The sequence below is a fragment of the Cetorhinus maximus genome, chromosome 9, assembly GCF_964194155.1.
Source record: "Cetorhinus maximus chromosome 9, sCetMax3.hap1.1, whole genome shotgun sequence".
In the NCBI taxonomy this organism is placed as follows: domain Eukaryota; kingdom Metazoa; phylum Chordata; class Chondrichthyes; order Lamniformes; family Cetorhinidae; genus Cetorhinus; species Cetorhinus maximus.
Genome location: NC_135887.1, coordinates 13,369,585 through 13,386,037, shown reverse-complemented (window position 1 = coordinate 13,386,037; position 16,453 = coordinate 13,369,585). Strand labels below are relative to the sequence as shown.

The following is a 16,453-nucleotide window of genomic DNA, read 5'->3' as shown; positions in this document are numbered from 1 at the left end:
AACACCAATCCGGAGTACAGGATTAGATGGGTTGATTTTGATTGATGTCTTCCAAATTCCTTGCAGTTTGTTGTTGATGACATGAAGTGATCTCCCAGCGCTTTCAGTCTGTGGTTCACTGATTGAAAAACTTGTTTTTCAATGTCTATCGGTGATTTTTCCCCTTTTCCTCTTGACAGGGGTTTTCAGAGAAAGCAGGTTACAGAGATGTGAGAAATAGCCAGCTAGCTACTTTCGCAGAATTACTGGAATCTTACAAACACAGGAGAGAGAGGTTTTAGGTCTTCCCTCTTTGCAGGCTAGGAGCTGTACTGCCTGCACTGTTACCACACAAAATCCGGGTCACCTGGTCAGGAGCCAATTAAAATGCTGTCATCAGACAGTTCCCCTTCGTCCAGGACTCCTTTTCAGCACCATCCTGTACTTTTATGGCACACTCTGCTCCAGGATAGCAACATTGTAGATATTCCTCATCCTGTTCCAGTGAACATGTCTTTCAACTGCAGCCAAGGTAGATTTTAAAGCCACAGTCCAATTTTAAAGCCACAGTTCAAGAAAAATAAAAATAAGTTCTTTATATTTCTAATTAGTCAACTACAGATTGTCACTTGAAGAACATACAATAGTGAGGTTGTAGTTGTTATTCTTTCATATGTCAAAGACGATATATCAAAATTGAGATGGTAACTTTACAATCAGTCCAGAGTACATATATAAGCTCCATAGTAAGAGCAACACTGTAAGATCCATTTTGGGTTTAATTGATTATTATAAAATGCAAACAGTTTTGCTATTGGAATTAAGTTGTGAACTTAAACCTTTTGAACAGGTAAGCATGTTGCAATCATTCCAAAGTATCTATTATTCCATTTTTTAAAAAATGAATTAATTACAAATAGAATATCCCTCATGCTGTTGCAGTAAATCTCCCATTTAAAATGTGGACTGCAGCCTATGGTGGAATGATGATTTTGGCATACTTTCAGAATTGACTCACTTTTCCCGCAGTTAATTAATCACAGTGCCATTTATTGACCAATGCCTGAAATGTCAATTAAGAGGTAGACAGACTAAAATGAACTGACTTGCCACTTTGTAGAACTTTTTTTTAATGCTAAGCGCTTGCAACATAAAAGAGTTGAAGCAGGGCTTTATGTTGCCTCCACACATGGATTTCCTCACATTAGTGGATGATTGCAGCTTGTCAGTGGATTGTTTACTGCTAGCAGCTATAAAGGGGTGCAGGAGATGGAAAGTGAAGTCTAAAGAATGAACCATTGTCTATGTTAATGAATCTAACCAGCAAGGAACAAACCTTTTAAAATATTAGTTGAATATCACTATCTATGCTGTTTCTGACTCAGCAAAGGTATGTCCACTGAAATGACCTGGGGCACTCTCTCTGCATCCCACTGTATTTTTCTAGCTGTGATCATCATTCCTCTAAGGTCCCTTCCAGCCTCCAAGGGATAATAAAGCAGGTATCTCACAGCCAACTATTTTCAACTCCAACCAGATCCATCCCAATATGTTTACAATTTTTTTCTAAATGTTAGGAGCATCAAGTGATTATTTAAGAAACTCTAAGATAAAAGCAAAAAACTGCGGATGCTGGAAATCTAAAATTGGTGTTTTTCCTAGTTTCTAAGGATTCTTGGTGTTACTCGTGACGCACATGGACATTTTCACCTAGTCCAAGTACTTTTTCCCAACAAATAGGAAAGGGTTTTGTTCATTGAATATGAGGTGCTTGGTAACATGAAAGAGATCATTAACTGATCATGTGTTAACTCTTCAGGATCTATGCATGTCTTATTCAGTCCTTATCAACCTGCTTTACTCAGTCTGTTTCAGGGGGATGGTGGAACACATGGAAGGTCTCTGCATATGGCACTGGGGCTGATAGGTTCTTTACACAATCCACAATCTCCTGCTAAAACAAGGAGGTTCACAAAGCCACACACTCACTTATTGAAGGAACATATGGATTTCCCAAAGGGCAGTTTCCATTGTATGAACCAACTGCAAGGTGCAATGTTTCTTGCAGTGGTATGCAGGGCCCTGTTTTGTAACAATTGACTTTTGCTTAGTACAGTTCTAATGATAGTACTACAACATAGTAACTAATGATGTTAAGTGCCGAGTGTCTGGCTAGTAAGTATGTTTAAAAGAATTATAAAAATTGGGTTTTCATTTGGGTGATTTAACTTATGCCATCAGCAATCTAACTTGCAAACAGCAGAGTTTCTTAAATAATCACTTGATGCTCCTAACATTTAGAAAAAAATTGTAACCGTATTGGGATGGACCTGGTTGGAGTTGAAGATAGCTGGGTGTGGGCTACCTGCTTTATTATCCCTTGGAGGCTGTGTAGTTGATCGTAACTTCTTGTAATTGTCAAAATACCAGATTGGATTGAATTGTCAAAGTAGCAGATTGGATGACTCTACTAGAGTTTACTCCTTTATGTAATATTTTAAGTAAAAACTTGATATGGACAGTACTTCATTATAAATCAATGCATTGTCACCATATAGAGATGAGCCATAGGCAGAAGTGATTGCAGGACAGTGACAGGGATTTAAATTGGGTTCAGCCCGAACTGACAACGTGAGAATCTCCTCCAGTGCTCTCTGCTGTCAGGTGTATGGGGGAAGTCGCTCAGATCAGCCAGTTACCATTAGAGGGCAGCACTGAGCAGAGGCGCAGTATCCGTCAGACAGGCAAGGAGGCATGTGATCAAAACCAAAAATGTGTATTCTGTTTTGATAGGTGTTGGTGCTGTGCCTTAATAACCATTCAAACCTCTCAGGTTAATAATCTCCTTTGTCAGGAATTAACTTTTATCGACAATTGTTTCTCAATAGAAATGCCACCTTTTATTTTACATAATGTATTCGAGCACCGTTTTCGCTCAGAGATGGTCATTTAAAGCTGTTTGTGACTTGGTCATAACACTATTGCTAGAGAGTTCAGAGTGGCAGAAGTGCGCTTGTTCGGTAAAGTGCTGAAGTTGTACACTTTAAAACATTCTGATGCAAAAAGCCATAAAATACATAATGCCCGATAGTCTTTCCAGAGTTTACTGTTCCTTCAATTTTAAAATTGGGGTTAATGTGAAACCAGCGCAGGAGTGAGAGGAGACTGAGTTGCGGCATCCAGCAACGTGGGTTTCAATAGGTCCATCTTACGGCATCAGTGATTTTGTAATTTAGTAGATATATATAAATTTTAATTCTAAAGCCGTTTTAAAATGCATATCTTAAACCAAAAATGACCATATATAGTTGTATAATTTTCAAGATAAATATCTTTCATATACAATGTAACTTTCACAATTAATCAAGTTAAAGTATATTGGTAAATATTAAGTATTTTAAAATATTTGTGAGACAATTTAAAGAGCTCCTAAATATTAAGGGCGTTGAAACATGCAATTAAATAATATGTTAAAAGCCACAGGAATGGTGTTAACTACTTTATAGATAATGTCATAGACAGAATGTATTTGTTCTCTTATTGCCTGTAATCAGTATGTTTTGTACAGAAAGAGGGGCGTCTTTTCTTACCCTTGGAGTGCACATTCCAATTAAATAATTCAGCAACAAGCTTTTGTGAGTTTAAAATAAAGAAGATTATTTATTCTCACACACTTACCCCAGATTAACGCAATGTCACACACTCAGTCCCACACATGCACACTCACATATAAGGATTGGATACAGAAAAAAGATAGTGCACTTTTACAGATTGCAATTAACTCAGTCTTTGATTTTCAATTTCCCAGCTCCCACTTGATAGGCCTGTGGCTTCTTGAATGGATTATATGATTTAAAGCTGAAGTGAGATTCTTGTAAAGTGAAAGGGTCAAATACCTAGGAAGTTGGTTCTCAGGTGAACTTTGAAACTGGAACAGGTTAAGTGCTTTGGCTGCTTGATGACTTGCAGCTAGTTTCAGAGTCTGGTTCTCAGACCAGCTGATGACTGGTTCTTAAAAGGCAAAGATGACGCAGCCTTTCTGGGCATCTGTTGTCTTGTCAGTGTTCTTCTGCAGTCTGCCCAGGTCTCAGTGTCAGAAGTCAGTTTTGATCACGTGATCAATGCCTATTGTCCACCCAGAATTATTAAAGCTAAAAGACCATTGTTATACAATAGGAGATAGATGATGGTCTTTCACACTTTACTAGTGGATAACTGGTCTTGTCAGCTTTCCCTTGCTGAACTGCAAACCTGAAGACCTGGAGATTATAGGAGTCCATTGACTCTGTGTTTTGGGTAAGCTTTGAACAATTGCAGGTGTGAATTCCACATATAACATTCACCTTGGTATGTCCATTCCAGGGGAGGCCCCCACCCATGGTTATTCAATTTGGAACTTTCCAGAAGATTGATTGTCTGTGTTGAATAAACAAAGATCATCTGATCCCCTTGGCAACCATCTTAACAGTTCATCAGTGTCCATCTTAAACAAATAAAAAACAGTTCCAGACACTTCCACGCAAGATGAGTCCATGTGTAAAGTTGTGAATATGACGTACATTTACTGTGCATGACAATAGCATTGCATTACTTGTTCTTCAATGATGATGGAGACAAGATTAAACAGTAGGACTAAATGGAAGATTAACTGGATGTACCTGTACATAAGCATACATGGAGTGGAACAGGAGTGGCTCTGAGCCAGGAGGCCCCTGGTTCAAGTCCCACTCCAGTAACTTTGGCAAACTGTGATAGTCAACTGTGCCTGCAGGTTTAGCTGTTTTACATTTCACCTTAAAATATAACTTTCTCAAGTAACTGCAATTCATGCAATTAATGAGAGGAAGATTAAAACATTAATTTATGATGTCGCTGCTTGTTTTTTCATTATTCACTCATGGGATATGGGCATCGCTGGCTAGGCCAGGATTTATTGCCCATCCCTAATTGCCTTTGTTCAGAGGGCATTTAAGAGTCAACCACATTGCTGTGGGTCTGGAGTCACATGTAGGCCAGACCAGGTAAGGACAGCAGGTTTCCTTCCCTGAAGGACATTAGTGAACCAGATGAGTTTTACAACAATCGAAAATGGTTTCGTGGTCATCATTAGGCTTTTAATTTCAGATTTTTATTGAATTCAAATTCCACCATCTGCCGTGGCGGGATTTGAACCTGGGGTCCCCAGAGCATTACCCTGGGTCTCTGGATGACCAGTCCAGTGACTACTTAATAATGAGTTCCTCTTCAAAAAGGTACAGAATGCAACTAGTCCTAAAATGAGATGCTGTAATATAACTAAATATTTTATTTTATTTAGCTTAATGATTTCAGCATGTGTTGTTAATGTACACATATTTCCATTTATGACCCTGTATATTAAAAACATAAAACCTCTGCCATAAAATACAAATGTTGGGAAAGTTTGTGATGACCATGAGTAATGTGTATCAATATTGCCACCGAATCCTTTCACTTTCAACAGCGAGTGTTTCCTCAGTGACATAACAGGAAAGTAATTTATGAAAGGTATTAGTTTGATGTTTTATGCAGTTGACTGGTGAAAGGGTTGCTGCCGTGTGCTGGTGCGGGTGACTGCAGCGCTGGGTCCACATTCCCTCATCTCCCCCACTTCCTCCTCCTCCACTTGGGTTTCTCCCCTGCCCAGTGCCGGAGTCTGGAGTCTACGAGTTTGCTCCATTCGGCAGCGCTCGGCTTCCGCTCGGCAGCGCTCGGCTCTGTTCACTTCCGTTCGGCTCCGCTCGCTTCCACTCGCTTCCGCTCGGCCGCGCTCGTCAGCGCTCGGCTCCCCTCGGCTTCCGCTCGGCTCCGCTCGGCTTCCACTCGCTTCCGCTCGGCCGCGCTCGGCTCCCCTCGCTTCCGTTCGGCTCCCGCTCGGCCGCGCGAAGAGGTGGGGGGGGCGGGGATGGCCGCGAACGGGGGACTTATGAGGAGGAGGAGGAGGAAGTGCCGGTTTTGACAGCTCCCGCTTTCCCTCCCGCAATAATGAATGAAGCGACCCCGAGCGAGCCGCCGGCCATGCACTGAAACCAGCGGCGTCGCCATTCCCGCACAATCCCCCGAACATGTCATTTTTCAGGCGAAAAGGTAAGCAGGAGAGAAGCGGGGCTGGCGGACGGGGAGGTGGAGGCGGAGGCGGCAGGAGCAGGCCCTGCTGCTGGGGGTAGGCCTCCCACAGCCGGCTGCTTGCCCTGTAGGCAACACCCTCCGTCCCTCCCTCCCACACAAGTCGTGTGGGGGGCAGCAACCTGCACAGCTTCATTGACAATTTTCCACACGCCGTCCAATTATTGTCTCTTGTCGATGTTCTGGGCACTCGAGTGCTTTTCTTTCAGAAACAGCAACAACACCAAATGTCCTTGCTCCCATTTTAATGCCATGGAACCCAACACTCCGGGCAGAGGTGTTTTAAATCCAACCCGAAGAGTTTGCAAAGAGGCCGCAGGGCTAGAGCATAAACTTTCAGCCTCTCTGCTGTGTTTTGAAAAGGGGCAGTGTTGTTGTGCAATCCAGGCGGTTGTGTTTAGCTGCAGCTTAAATCACAACTAACACAATGTTGTTATGGACTGTGTCACCTTGGCGTTCTGTAGCTTCTGAAAGAAGTTGGGGGTTGGGGTGGGTGAGGCAAAAAGGAGTGGAGTTGACTTGAGGACAAGGGACGTTTCAAACTCTGTTAAGCCAATTCGGCATCACAAGATGGTTACAACGTAGGAGGCGGCCATTTGGCCTGTCATGTCTGTGCTGGCTCTCCCGAAGGAGAAATCCATCTGGTGCCACTTCCATGCCCTCTACCCATAGCCCTGCACGTTCTTCCTTTCCAGACAATAATCCAATTCCCTCTTGAATGGCTTGATTGAACCTGCCCCTCACCACACACTCAAGGGGTGCATTCCAGATCCTAATCATTGTGTGAAAAAGTTTGTCATATTGCCATTGCTTCTTTTGCCAATTACCTTAAACCTGTGTCCTCTTGTTTTCGATGTTTTGATCATTGGGAACAGTTTTTCATTATCTACCCATTATCTGTCCAGACCCTTCATGGTTTTGAATACCCCCATCAGTCCCAACTTCACCAATCTATCCATGTAAATGAAGCAGTTCATCTCTGGAGCCATTCTCATGAATCTTTCTTGCACCCTCTCCAATGCCTCCACATCCAGCTACAACATTGAGTTGTACAAGTATCAATTCAAATGTAGCATGGGTTGACTGTTTCAGCAAATTAACTGCCTGACTTGTACAGGATAAAAATGAGATGTATAATTTGTGGCTTTTTTTGTTTTTGAACGATTACAGTAAATAACAAGTTGTGACATGGAAATCTATGTGTACAAATGTTGTATATCCTGGTTGCTTGCTCCTTGTCAGATTGCTTGGTAGAACTTATTCACACTAGCTGATATAACCCTTACGAGAAAAAGTTGGACAGGTTGGGCCTGTATCCATTGGAGTTTAGATGAATGGGAGGTTATCTTATTAAAACTTATAAGATCCTGAGAGGACTTGACAAAGTGGATGCTGAAAGGATGTTTAAACTTAGGGACAGATTGGAACTAAGGGACACAGTTTGAAAATAAGGGTTCTCCCATTTAAGATGGAGATGAAAAGACATTTTTTTCTCTCAGAAGTTCGAGTCTTTGGAATTCTTTTTCCCGGAGAGCGGTGGAGGCAGCATCTTTGAATATTTTTCAGGCAGAGGTAGCTAGATACTTGACTAACAAGGGAGTCAAGGGTTATTAGGGATAGGCAGAATGTGGAGTTGAGGCTACAGTCAGATCAACCATGATCTTATTGAATGGAGCAGAGCTGAGTGACCTACTCCTGCTCCTAATTCGTATGTTCGTAGTAGGGGATATATCTTTCAATGTTCTGGCCAACATTTATCAGTAAACCAACTCCATTTAAAACTCAACTAACAATTTGTCCTATTCTTGTTATGCAGCACAGAACTAGACTACCAAATGCCCCTACATTACAAGACCAGACTACCAGACACCAAAACTACTTCCTCCTGAGAACATTAAGCAAATGCAAGTTTTTTGCTCACAACGTTGGTGTCTTAATTAACCCTGAAATGAACTTCTGACCACCTATCTGCTCCTTCAGCTCGACTGCTTACTTCCTTCATTAACATTGCCCGACTTTGCCCCTGCTGCTGAAACCCTTATCCATGCCTTTGTTGCCTCTATACTTGTATAACCCACTGCTCTCCTGGCCAGCTTCCATCTTCAACACTCCATAAATTTGAGCTTGTCCAAAGCTATGCTGCCCGTATCCTATTTCACACTGAGCACATTCACCCATCACCCTTGTGCTCCCTGAGCTAGATTGGCTTCTGGCCGGGCAATGCCTTAATCTTAAAATTCTCATCCTTGTTTTCAAATCCCTCTCTGGCCTTGCCCCTCCCTATCCTATCTCTTTAGCTTCCAGGTGTACAACCTTCCAAGATCTCTGCGCATTCCTGATTTTAATTGCTCCACCACGGACAGTCAACCGCCTAGCCCCTAGGCTCTGGAGCTCTTCTGCCCCCTCCTCCCCCACCCACACACGCACATGCAAAACCTCTCTTTCCTCCTTTAAGGTACTCCTAATAACCTAGCTCTTTTACCAAGCATTTGGTCACCTGTTCCAATATTTTCTTAGTGGCTTGATGTCAGATTTTGTTTGCTAACAGCCCTGTGAAGATAATCTATTACATTAAAGGTGCTATACAAATTCAAGTAGTTGTTGCTTGCCATCTCCGCTTCCCACAAGGTCTTTCCAAACTGGGATCTAATCCTTGGCATGCATATGTGCTGCCCATTGCAATTTTCCTGATACAATATACATACTTGGGGTAGAAGATTTACAAAAAGAGTATGTACTATATTTTTATGCACAAAATAGATTTTCCTTTAAAAGTTTGTAAAGGTGCAATGTACGTACCTGTATTCTCTGGAAAACACAAGCCGCATTTTGTAACTCTAGTGCCCGGACATCAGTGAACACTTTGTGCTTCAGATGCAACATGTTCAGTAGCTATGCACATTTAATAATTTTGAAGGGCTGTTTCAGCAAGCAACTTTGTGGTAGCCAGAAGTAAAGGTTTGTGAATATTTCTATTGCAATACAATACAATATTGTCTCACAATAACATCAGCATTGTCGAAGCATGTAAAAATAGCAAGAGTCTCACCCTGCACAAGTTGCACCTCCTGTCAGCTGAACACTAAAGGGATGTTGAAGTCTGATACTTACTCATCCACCCTTGCAGCTGCAAATGCACTTCACACTTTTCCAGAAAATCGCTAGATTATGTTAACTTCTGTATAGTTGATTAAACTGTGGAATATGACAGGTACCTTTTGGGGGTGGGGTGGTGGTGGAGAAAAAGAGTCAATTTGTGAACACTTGCAATATCCTGGTCAGTAAACAGTGGTTTAACTGATATAGAAGTTTATTTTGAATTACTTTTGCGACTAAATATATTTTTGGTGAGTAAGAATGTTATTCATAAAATTCTGTGACTACTTCACATTTGATGTAAATGTTGGTGTGTGTATGTTTTGTTTTACCGGTTGTCTACTATAATTGACACAAGGAAAGGAAAGGAGATAAATGCTTGTAAACTAAATAAACAGTCTTCAAGATGGTTGACAATTAAGTAAGAATAAAAGAGATAAAGAAATGGCACAACGATTACAAGGAAAACAGAGTGGGGGAACTCTGGAACGACCGTAGGAATTTATGAGAATTAAAGATGTTGAGGCAAAAGTGCCTTTCCAGTATCACTTCACTGCTCCTAGATGCTTCACTGGGCAGTTCAAATTGTTCATTTTAAACTTTCAGACCTCCAAATTATGAAAATATATCAAACCAAAAAGCAAGATGTACTCTAAATGGTTACACTGGCTGCATTTCCTCAATGTTATTTCTGAATTCCAAACTGGTCAGATAAACTGAAGATGAAGATTGAATCCAGAGCTTGTCACTCTGAGGGAAGTTCTAATGAAAAGTCATAAATATTTAAGCAGATTCTTAATAACGCCAGCTACTTTTGGATTAATATTTTGTATAGAAAGCCATTCTTTATAGACATTTCTTGACCTCCAGTAGAAGAATCACAAAGTAAGTGGTAAAGAGCTGAAAACTCATCTTACTTGAGAATATTTATCAAGGGTGAAATGCGAGCAAACAAATTATGCACAAGCAATGAGTAAGGCATGTCCTAATTCTTTATCAGTAACTAGTCAAAAAACACCTTCACTATTGCTGAACTGGTCTTTTAGATGTTTCTATCTAAACAGCGATCTGCTCCCCTCCACCCTTCCCTCAGTAATTATTAAAATAAAAATAATCCACGTATATTTAGCCTATGTTTTTATTCACATTGTCTGATTCTTGAACTGAGGGTGTTGTCCTTTGAGGAGAGATTGAGTAGACTAGGTCCTATATTTTGTAGAATTTTAAAGAATGAGAGGTGGATCTCCTAGAAGTGTATAAAATTCTTATGGGCTTTATAGGGTAGATGCTGGGAGGTTGTTTCCCCTGGTTGGGGAATCTACAACGAGGGGTTACAACTTCAGAATAAAGTGTCGTCCATTTAGCACTGAGATGAGGAGAAATGTCTTCACTCAAAGGATTGTGGATCTTTGGTATTCTTGAACCCAGAAGGCTGAGGAAACTTAGGCATTGAGTGTATTCAAGACATAGATTTGGATATTAAGGGATATGGGAAAAGTGTGGGAAGGTGAAGTTGAGGTTGATCAGCCAAGATTGTATTTGATGAAGCAGACTCAAGGGGCTGAATGGCCTAATTCTCCTATTTCTTATGGTCTAAAGGAGTAGAGTGAGGAAATTAGAATTCTGAAGTAAAATTGTTGAGGCTGGCAATAACATAGCTAAATATTAAGTAAATGTTTTCTAAAACTATTTGACCTAGAGAATTAGTTTAACTTGCTATTCACATTTTGTACTACTGTGTATCCAATATCCTTGAGGTCTTGGAGGTCCATGTGAAAGGAGCTGCTTGATGGACTCGACTAACAAATCCCATGGGCTATTTGTGGAATTTTTTTGGGATCTGGTTATTGACGTGGAGGAACATTTGGGCCCAAGTGAAGTTGAACTTCTGTTTAAAAAGATGACAAAACTGACCAAGGCCACAACAGGCCCATTTACCTCAATAGCACATTACAGAGGCTAATCTAAGGAGTAGGCTGGAGAAGTACATGTACAGCAATAACAACCTACTAGAATAGATTTAGAGTGGGAAGATCCTGCTAGATCCTTTAACTTTTTTGAAGACTTTGACATATAAATAGGACTCTGTATACTGTAGTTTATTGGGATTGTTGGAAAGATTTTGACTTGGTCCCTGATGAAAGATTCCTAATTAAACCCATTGCTACAGGAATCCAGGGCAGAGAATGGAACTAAATAAAAATTGGTTTTAAAAATAAAATTAGAAAATGAGAGTACTTGTGGAAACAATAAAGCCTGATGTATGGGTTTGTGTTGAGTAGAGTACTGAGTATGATGTCAGTACAGTAGAGGTGCAGCGGTGATTCCTAAAGATGATACTGGGTGAGAGGGTTTAGTTCTGATGAAAGGCTGGAGAAACTGAGACTGGTTTCATTGGAATGAAAATTGTTAAATGATGATGAGATAAATTGGGAAAAATTATTTCCATTGGTCAGTGAATTGATAACTGGAGGGCATCAATTTAATTAATTAAACACAAACTGACTATTTTTAATGTAGGAAGGTTTCAGGAGTTGTAGCACCCTGCCAGAAATGGTGCTAGAAGCAGGATCCACAACTTTGAAAAAAGTAGATGAATGTTTTAACAGGGTAGGAATCAAGGAGTGAAGAATGGGGCTAACTGGATAGCTGTTTTAGAGAACAGGTATGTTTGAATAATATTCATTTGTGCTACAAAAACCTGTGGATTTCTACAATATAGGAATGTATGAATTGGAGAAAGATCAAATGGTCCATCCCATCCAGACATAGTGCAATCCGCTTGCACCATCTACCCATTCCTCTGTCATAGAGCCTCTTGGGAGAGGTTAGAAAGTATCTTAGCCCAATTTAGGAAAATACTTTAGGGAAATTCATCTTCAGTGGCAGAAGGTCTTTTTGTGCCCTTGACATCTCTTGCATTCTTAGAACTCAGTACATTGACCACACCATCTCACACTACAGAATGTTTTTACATCTGATGCATGGTGAAAGTATGAAATTGAACTGTTCAAGGCGGTTGCTTCACAAATGTAGTACACAAATGACCTTGGAGCTAAGTTTGTCACTGTAAATGCTGTGACTGGTGGATAATCTGAGCAGAAAAGCACAATTTTCACAAAACAGATAGGATTGTACGTATTTTAAATGATGCCAGATCTTGGAGGGTTACTTTATTGAGCTATTTTCTATTCCTTCGCTTCCAAATTTCCCCTGTCAGTATACTTCAGAGGCACAAGACCTACCCACCCTCAAGTCTTCATCAGTGTGCTGTTGACCTTGCTGCCAAGATGTTTGGAATGTGCCTTGTGATGGCTGATGGGTTTTTTTTGCTTTCTTTGCTCTCTTCATTTTCATCCTTTGGGGCAAAGCTGTCGGTCTCTCGTTCACACTTGAAGGCAAATCAGGAATTTGCTTTGTGTATAGTCATGGGTGCAAAGCTGCATCCTAGCATTGTGTCATAATATATTTGATTTGATGCATCGCAACACTACATGGGGATTAAGTTGTTTACATGGAAAATCTGATTGACCTAGTTAGAGTTCGGCTGCTTGGAGTGAAAAGTTGTTTTTTTTGGGGGCCAGGAGTTGAGATGGTGATGAAGAGCTAAACAATAGCTGCTTGGATTAATGTAAACAAATAGGCCAGAAACCCCAAATATGCCATAATGAAGTTACTATTAACAGAAAACCTTAGTTTCTAAGGTTCCACAGCCTCATAACGTGCATGTTCTTCAGTGCCATCACACTACTGTCTCTAAATATTTTTACACCTGCCATAGTTGGCAAAAAAGGACAAATCAGTTAGTGCAGCGTCTGTTTTGGGAGCCACGGATTGTGCAACAACCTGCTGTTACTGATCCCCTTTTAAGCCCATCTAGCTCAGTCTTCCATAGGAACCCAGGATTTTCCCCACTTCTTCCGTTTCCCCCATCACAGCTGCCACATCACATCATATAACTGTCTCATGAATAATTCCAGAATTTCAGTCTCTGTCAGCTTACCTTTAAGTCCATTCCAGGTATTATCACCCCCTTGAAGAATGACTTCCCAACATAACCTTGATCATGCTGCTTATTGTTTTTAACCTCTGTTCCCTTGCCCTATTTTCGCTATTTAATTATTATAACGGTGCTCCTGATTAACATTTCCTATTATAATTGATAACTTGTTCTTTAATGTTCAGGGCTTATGCCTGAAAGGACCATGTTGCTGTACGGTTGTCAGTGAGGTAGACCCTCTGCCTTTTTCTTTATTCATTCATAGGATGTGGGCATCGCTGGCTAGGCCAGCATTTATTGCCTATCCCAAATTGCCTTATTCAGAGCATTTTAAGAGTCAACCACATTGCTATGGGTTTGGAGTCACATGTAGACACAGGTAAGGACAGCAGATTTCCTTCCCTTAGGGGCATTAGTGAACCAGATGAGTTTTTATGACAATGGTTTCATGGTCAGCATTAGACTTTTAATTCCAGATTTTTATTGAATTCAAATTCCACCATCTGCCGTGGTGGGATTCAAACCCGGGTCCCCAGAGCATTACCCTGGGTCTCTGGAATACAAGTCCAGCGACAATACCACTATGCCACCGCCTCCCCCTTTCATGGGAAACTAAGCATTGCAGCATTTGCAATTGAACCTTCAAGCTCCACGTATAGTAATTCTTGAATCAGGCAGCCAGGTATCCAGTATCCAGTTGTGTTTTGCTGCAGAGTATTACTCCCAGAAAGCACAAGTTGTTGAGTTTGTTACGCAAGGATGCTTGAAGGAAAATAACCATAATGTGTGTGGGAATAAAAGTAAGGAAATGGAGAATCTGTGGATAAATTGGGTAATCCCTAGGGGAGCTTTATCTAGTATTCTTTAATCAATATGAATATACAGAAATGATAGGGAAAGACTAGCTGATTCACATTCACGATTCTGGAGGGTCATAACATACCCACCTCCTTCCAACCCACCCCACACCCTCCTCTCTCCCTAGCCATGTAATCTCATGGAAGAGGCAAGAAACCAGAGAAAAAAAAACTCTGGAAAATGTATTTCCTACCTCCTGAGTTGATAAAAATTTGTAAAGGAGATCGGGCAAGGGATAAACCGAAGGCTCCCACGCAGATCATCTTAAATACAGTAGATTGCTGTAAAGGGGAGGGTGCATAGGATGGTGCATGCTAGGAGGCAGTTGCATTTATGACTTGAATTTACACCAAAAGTCATTGCTGTCATCAAATATGAACAGAAACAGGACAAGGGGCATGAAAGGCAAAAATTCAACGTGAAGCTGAGGACAGTCAGAGGCTACTTAAGCAAATATTACTGGGAAAATAAGGCTGAGAGAGTTGTATCTGATGTACTCCAGAAATACTTAATCTCAAACGGTACGAGAGATTGGACTGAAACTAGGGTTCAAAGGATACTCAAGTAGACGAGTCATTTAAAAGGTCAGATAGACAAGTTATTAAGCAGGCTAATTTAAATTCTAATAGAAACACCTTGGGAGAGGTTGAAAGGTGATAAACTTCTGTATTCAGAGGCTTGGTGAGGAGGAATTGCTAAAGCTGAGACGAATAAGGTACTAGAACAAACTTAGTAACAGGAGCAATTGGAGAAGAAAACAATAGAGCATGATTTGAATTGAATGATCCACATACACACACACAGATAGACATCAGGGCGGAGGACTGTGAAATATTAGAGGAAATTAACACAGAAAGAGAGGAGTTACTAGCGGGTTTGGCGGCCTTAAAAGTGGAGAAATCCGCAGGCCCAGATGAGATGTATCCTAGGTTGTTGAGGGAGGCAAGGGAGGAAGTATCAGGGGCCCTGGCAGTAATTTTCAAATCTCTGACCACAGGTAAGGTGCCAGAGGACTGCTAACGTTGTCCCATTATTAAAAAAGGGAGGAAGGTATGGACCACGAAATTATAAGCCAGTCAGTCTAACCTCGGTGGTGGGGAAGTTACCAAAAAGAATTCTGAGGGACAGAATATATCTGCAATTGGAGAGACACTGATTCATCAGGGATAGTCAGCATGGATTTTGTAAGGGAAGGCCGTGTTTGCCAAATTTGATCAAATGTTTTGAGGAGGTAACCAGGAGTGTTGATGAGGGTAATCCATTTGATGTGGCCTACATGGACTTTAGCAAGGCTTTTGATAAGGTCCCTCATGGCAGACTGGTCAAGAAAGTAAGAGTCCATGGGATCCAAGGCAAAGTGGCACGTTGAATGCAAAATTGGCTGAGAGGCAGGAACCAGAGGGTAATAGTAGAGGGATGTTTCTGTGACTAGAAGTCTGTTTCTAGTAGGGTTCCACAGGGCTTGGTGCTCGGGCCCTTGCTGTTTGTGGTGTACATAAATGATTTGGGCTTAAATCTAGGGGGCATGATCAAGAAATTCTCAGATGACACACAAATTGGTAGGGTGGTAAATAGTGAAGAGGATAGCCATAAACTGCAGGAGGATATCAATGGACTGGTCAGGTGGGCAGAGCAGTAGTAAATGGAATTCAGCCTGGAAAGGTGTGAGGTAATGCACTTGGGAGGTCTAACAAGGCAAGGGATTACACTATAAAGGATAGGACCCTGGAAAGTACTGAAGATCAGAGGGACCTTGGTGTGCATAACCATAGATCCCTGAGGGTAGCAGGGCAGGTAGATAAGGTGGTTAAGAAGGCATATGGGATTCTTGCCTTTGTTAGCTGAGGCATAGAATACAAGAGAAGGGAGGTTATGTTGGAACGGTATGAAACGCTGGCTAGGCCACAACTGGAGTACTGCATGCAGTTCTGGTCACCGCATTATAGGAAGGATGTGATTGCACTGGAGAGGGTGCAGAGGAGATTTACCAGGATGCTGCCTGGGCTGGAGGGTCTGAGCTATGAGGAAAGATTAGACAGGATGGGGTTGTTTTCCTTGGAGCAGCAGAGGGGACTTGATAGATTATGAGGGGCATAGATAGGGTGGATAGGAAGGCACTTTTTCCATTAGTAGAGGGGGTCAATAACCAGGGGGCATAGATTTAAGGTAAGAGGTAGTGGGCTAAGAGGGGAGTTGAGGAGAAATGTTTTCACCCAGGGAATGGTGGGAGTCTGGAACTCACTGCCTGAAAGGGTGGTTGACTCAGAAACTCTCATAGCATGTAAGAAATATTTAGATATTCATTTGCGTTGCCATAGCCTCTAGGGCTATGGGCCAAACACTGGAAAATGGGATTAGTGTAGTCATCTTTGTTGA

The 16,453-nt window shown here is 41.4% G+C and overlaps 1 protein-coding gene across 3 annotated transcripts in view; it reads left to right on the top strand.

Annotated features, from left to right (window-relative positions):
- The first annotated feature begins 5,890 nt into the window (after positions 1-5,890).
- Positions 5,891-16,453, top strand: part of akap10 (A kinase (PRKA) anchor protein 10) — an 85,293-nt gene continuing 74,730 nt past the window's right edge. Inside the window, exon 1 of one of the 3 annotated variants that reach the window (XM_078548083.1) lies at positions 5,891-6,084. In XM_078548083.1, coding sequence (XP_078404209.1) covers positions 6,063-6,084 — 22 coding nt within the window. In that variant the 5' untranslated portion in view covers positions 5,891-6,062. The remainder of the gene's footprint in view (positions 6,085-16,453) is intronic. The other 2 variants (XM_078548084.1, XM_078548086.1) reach the window with 2 other exon arrangements.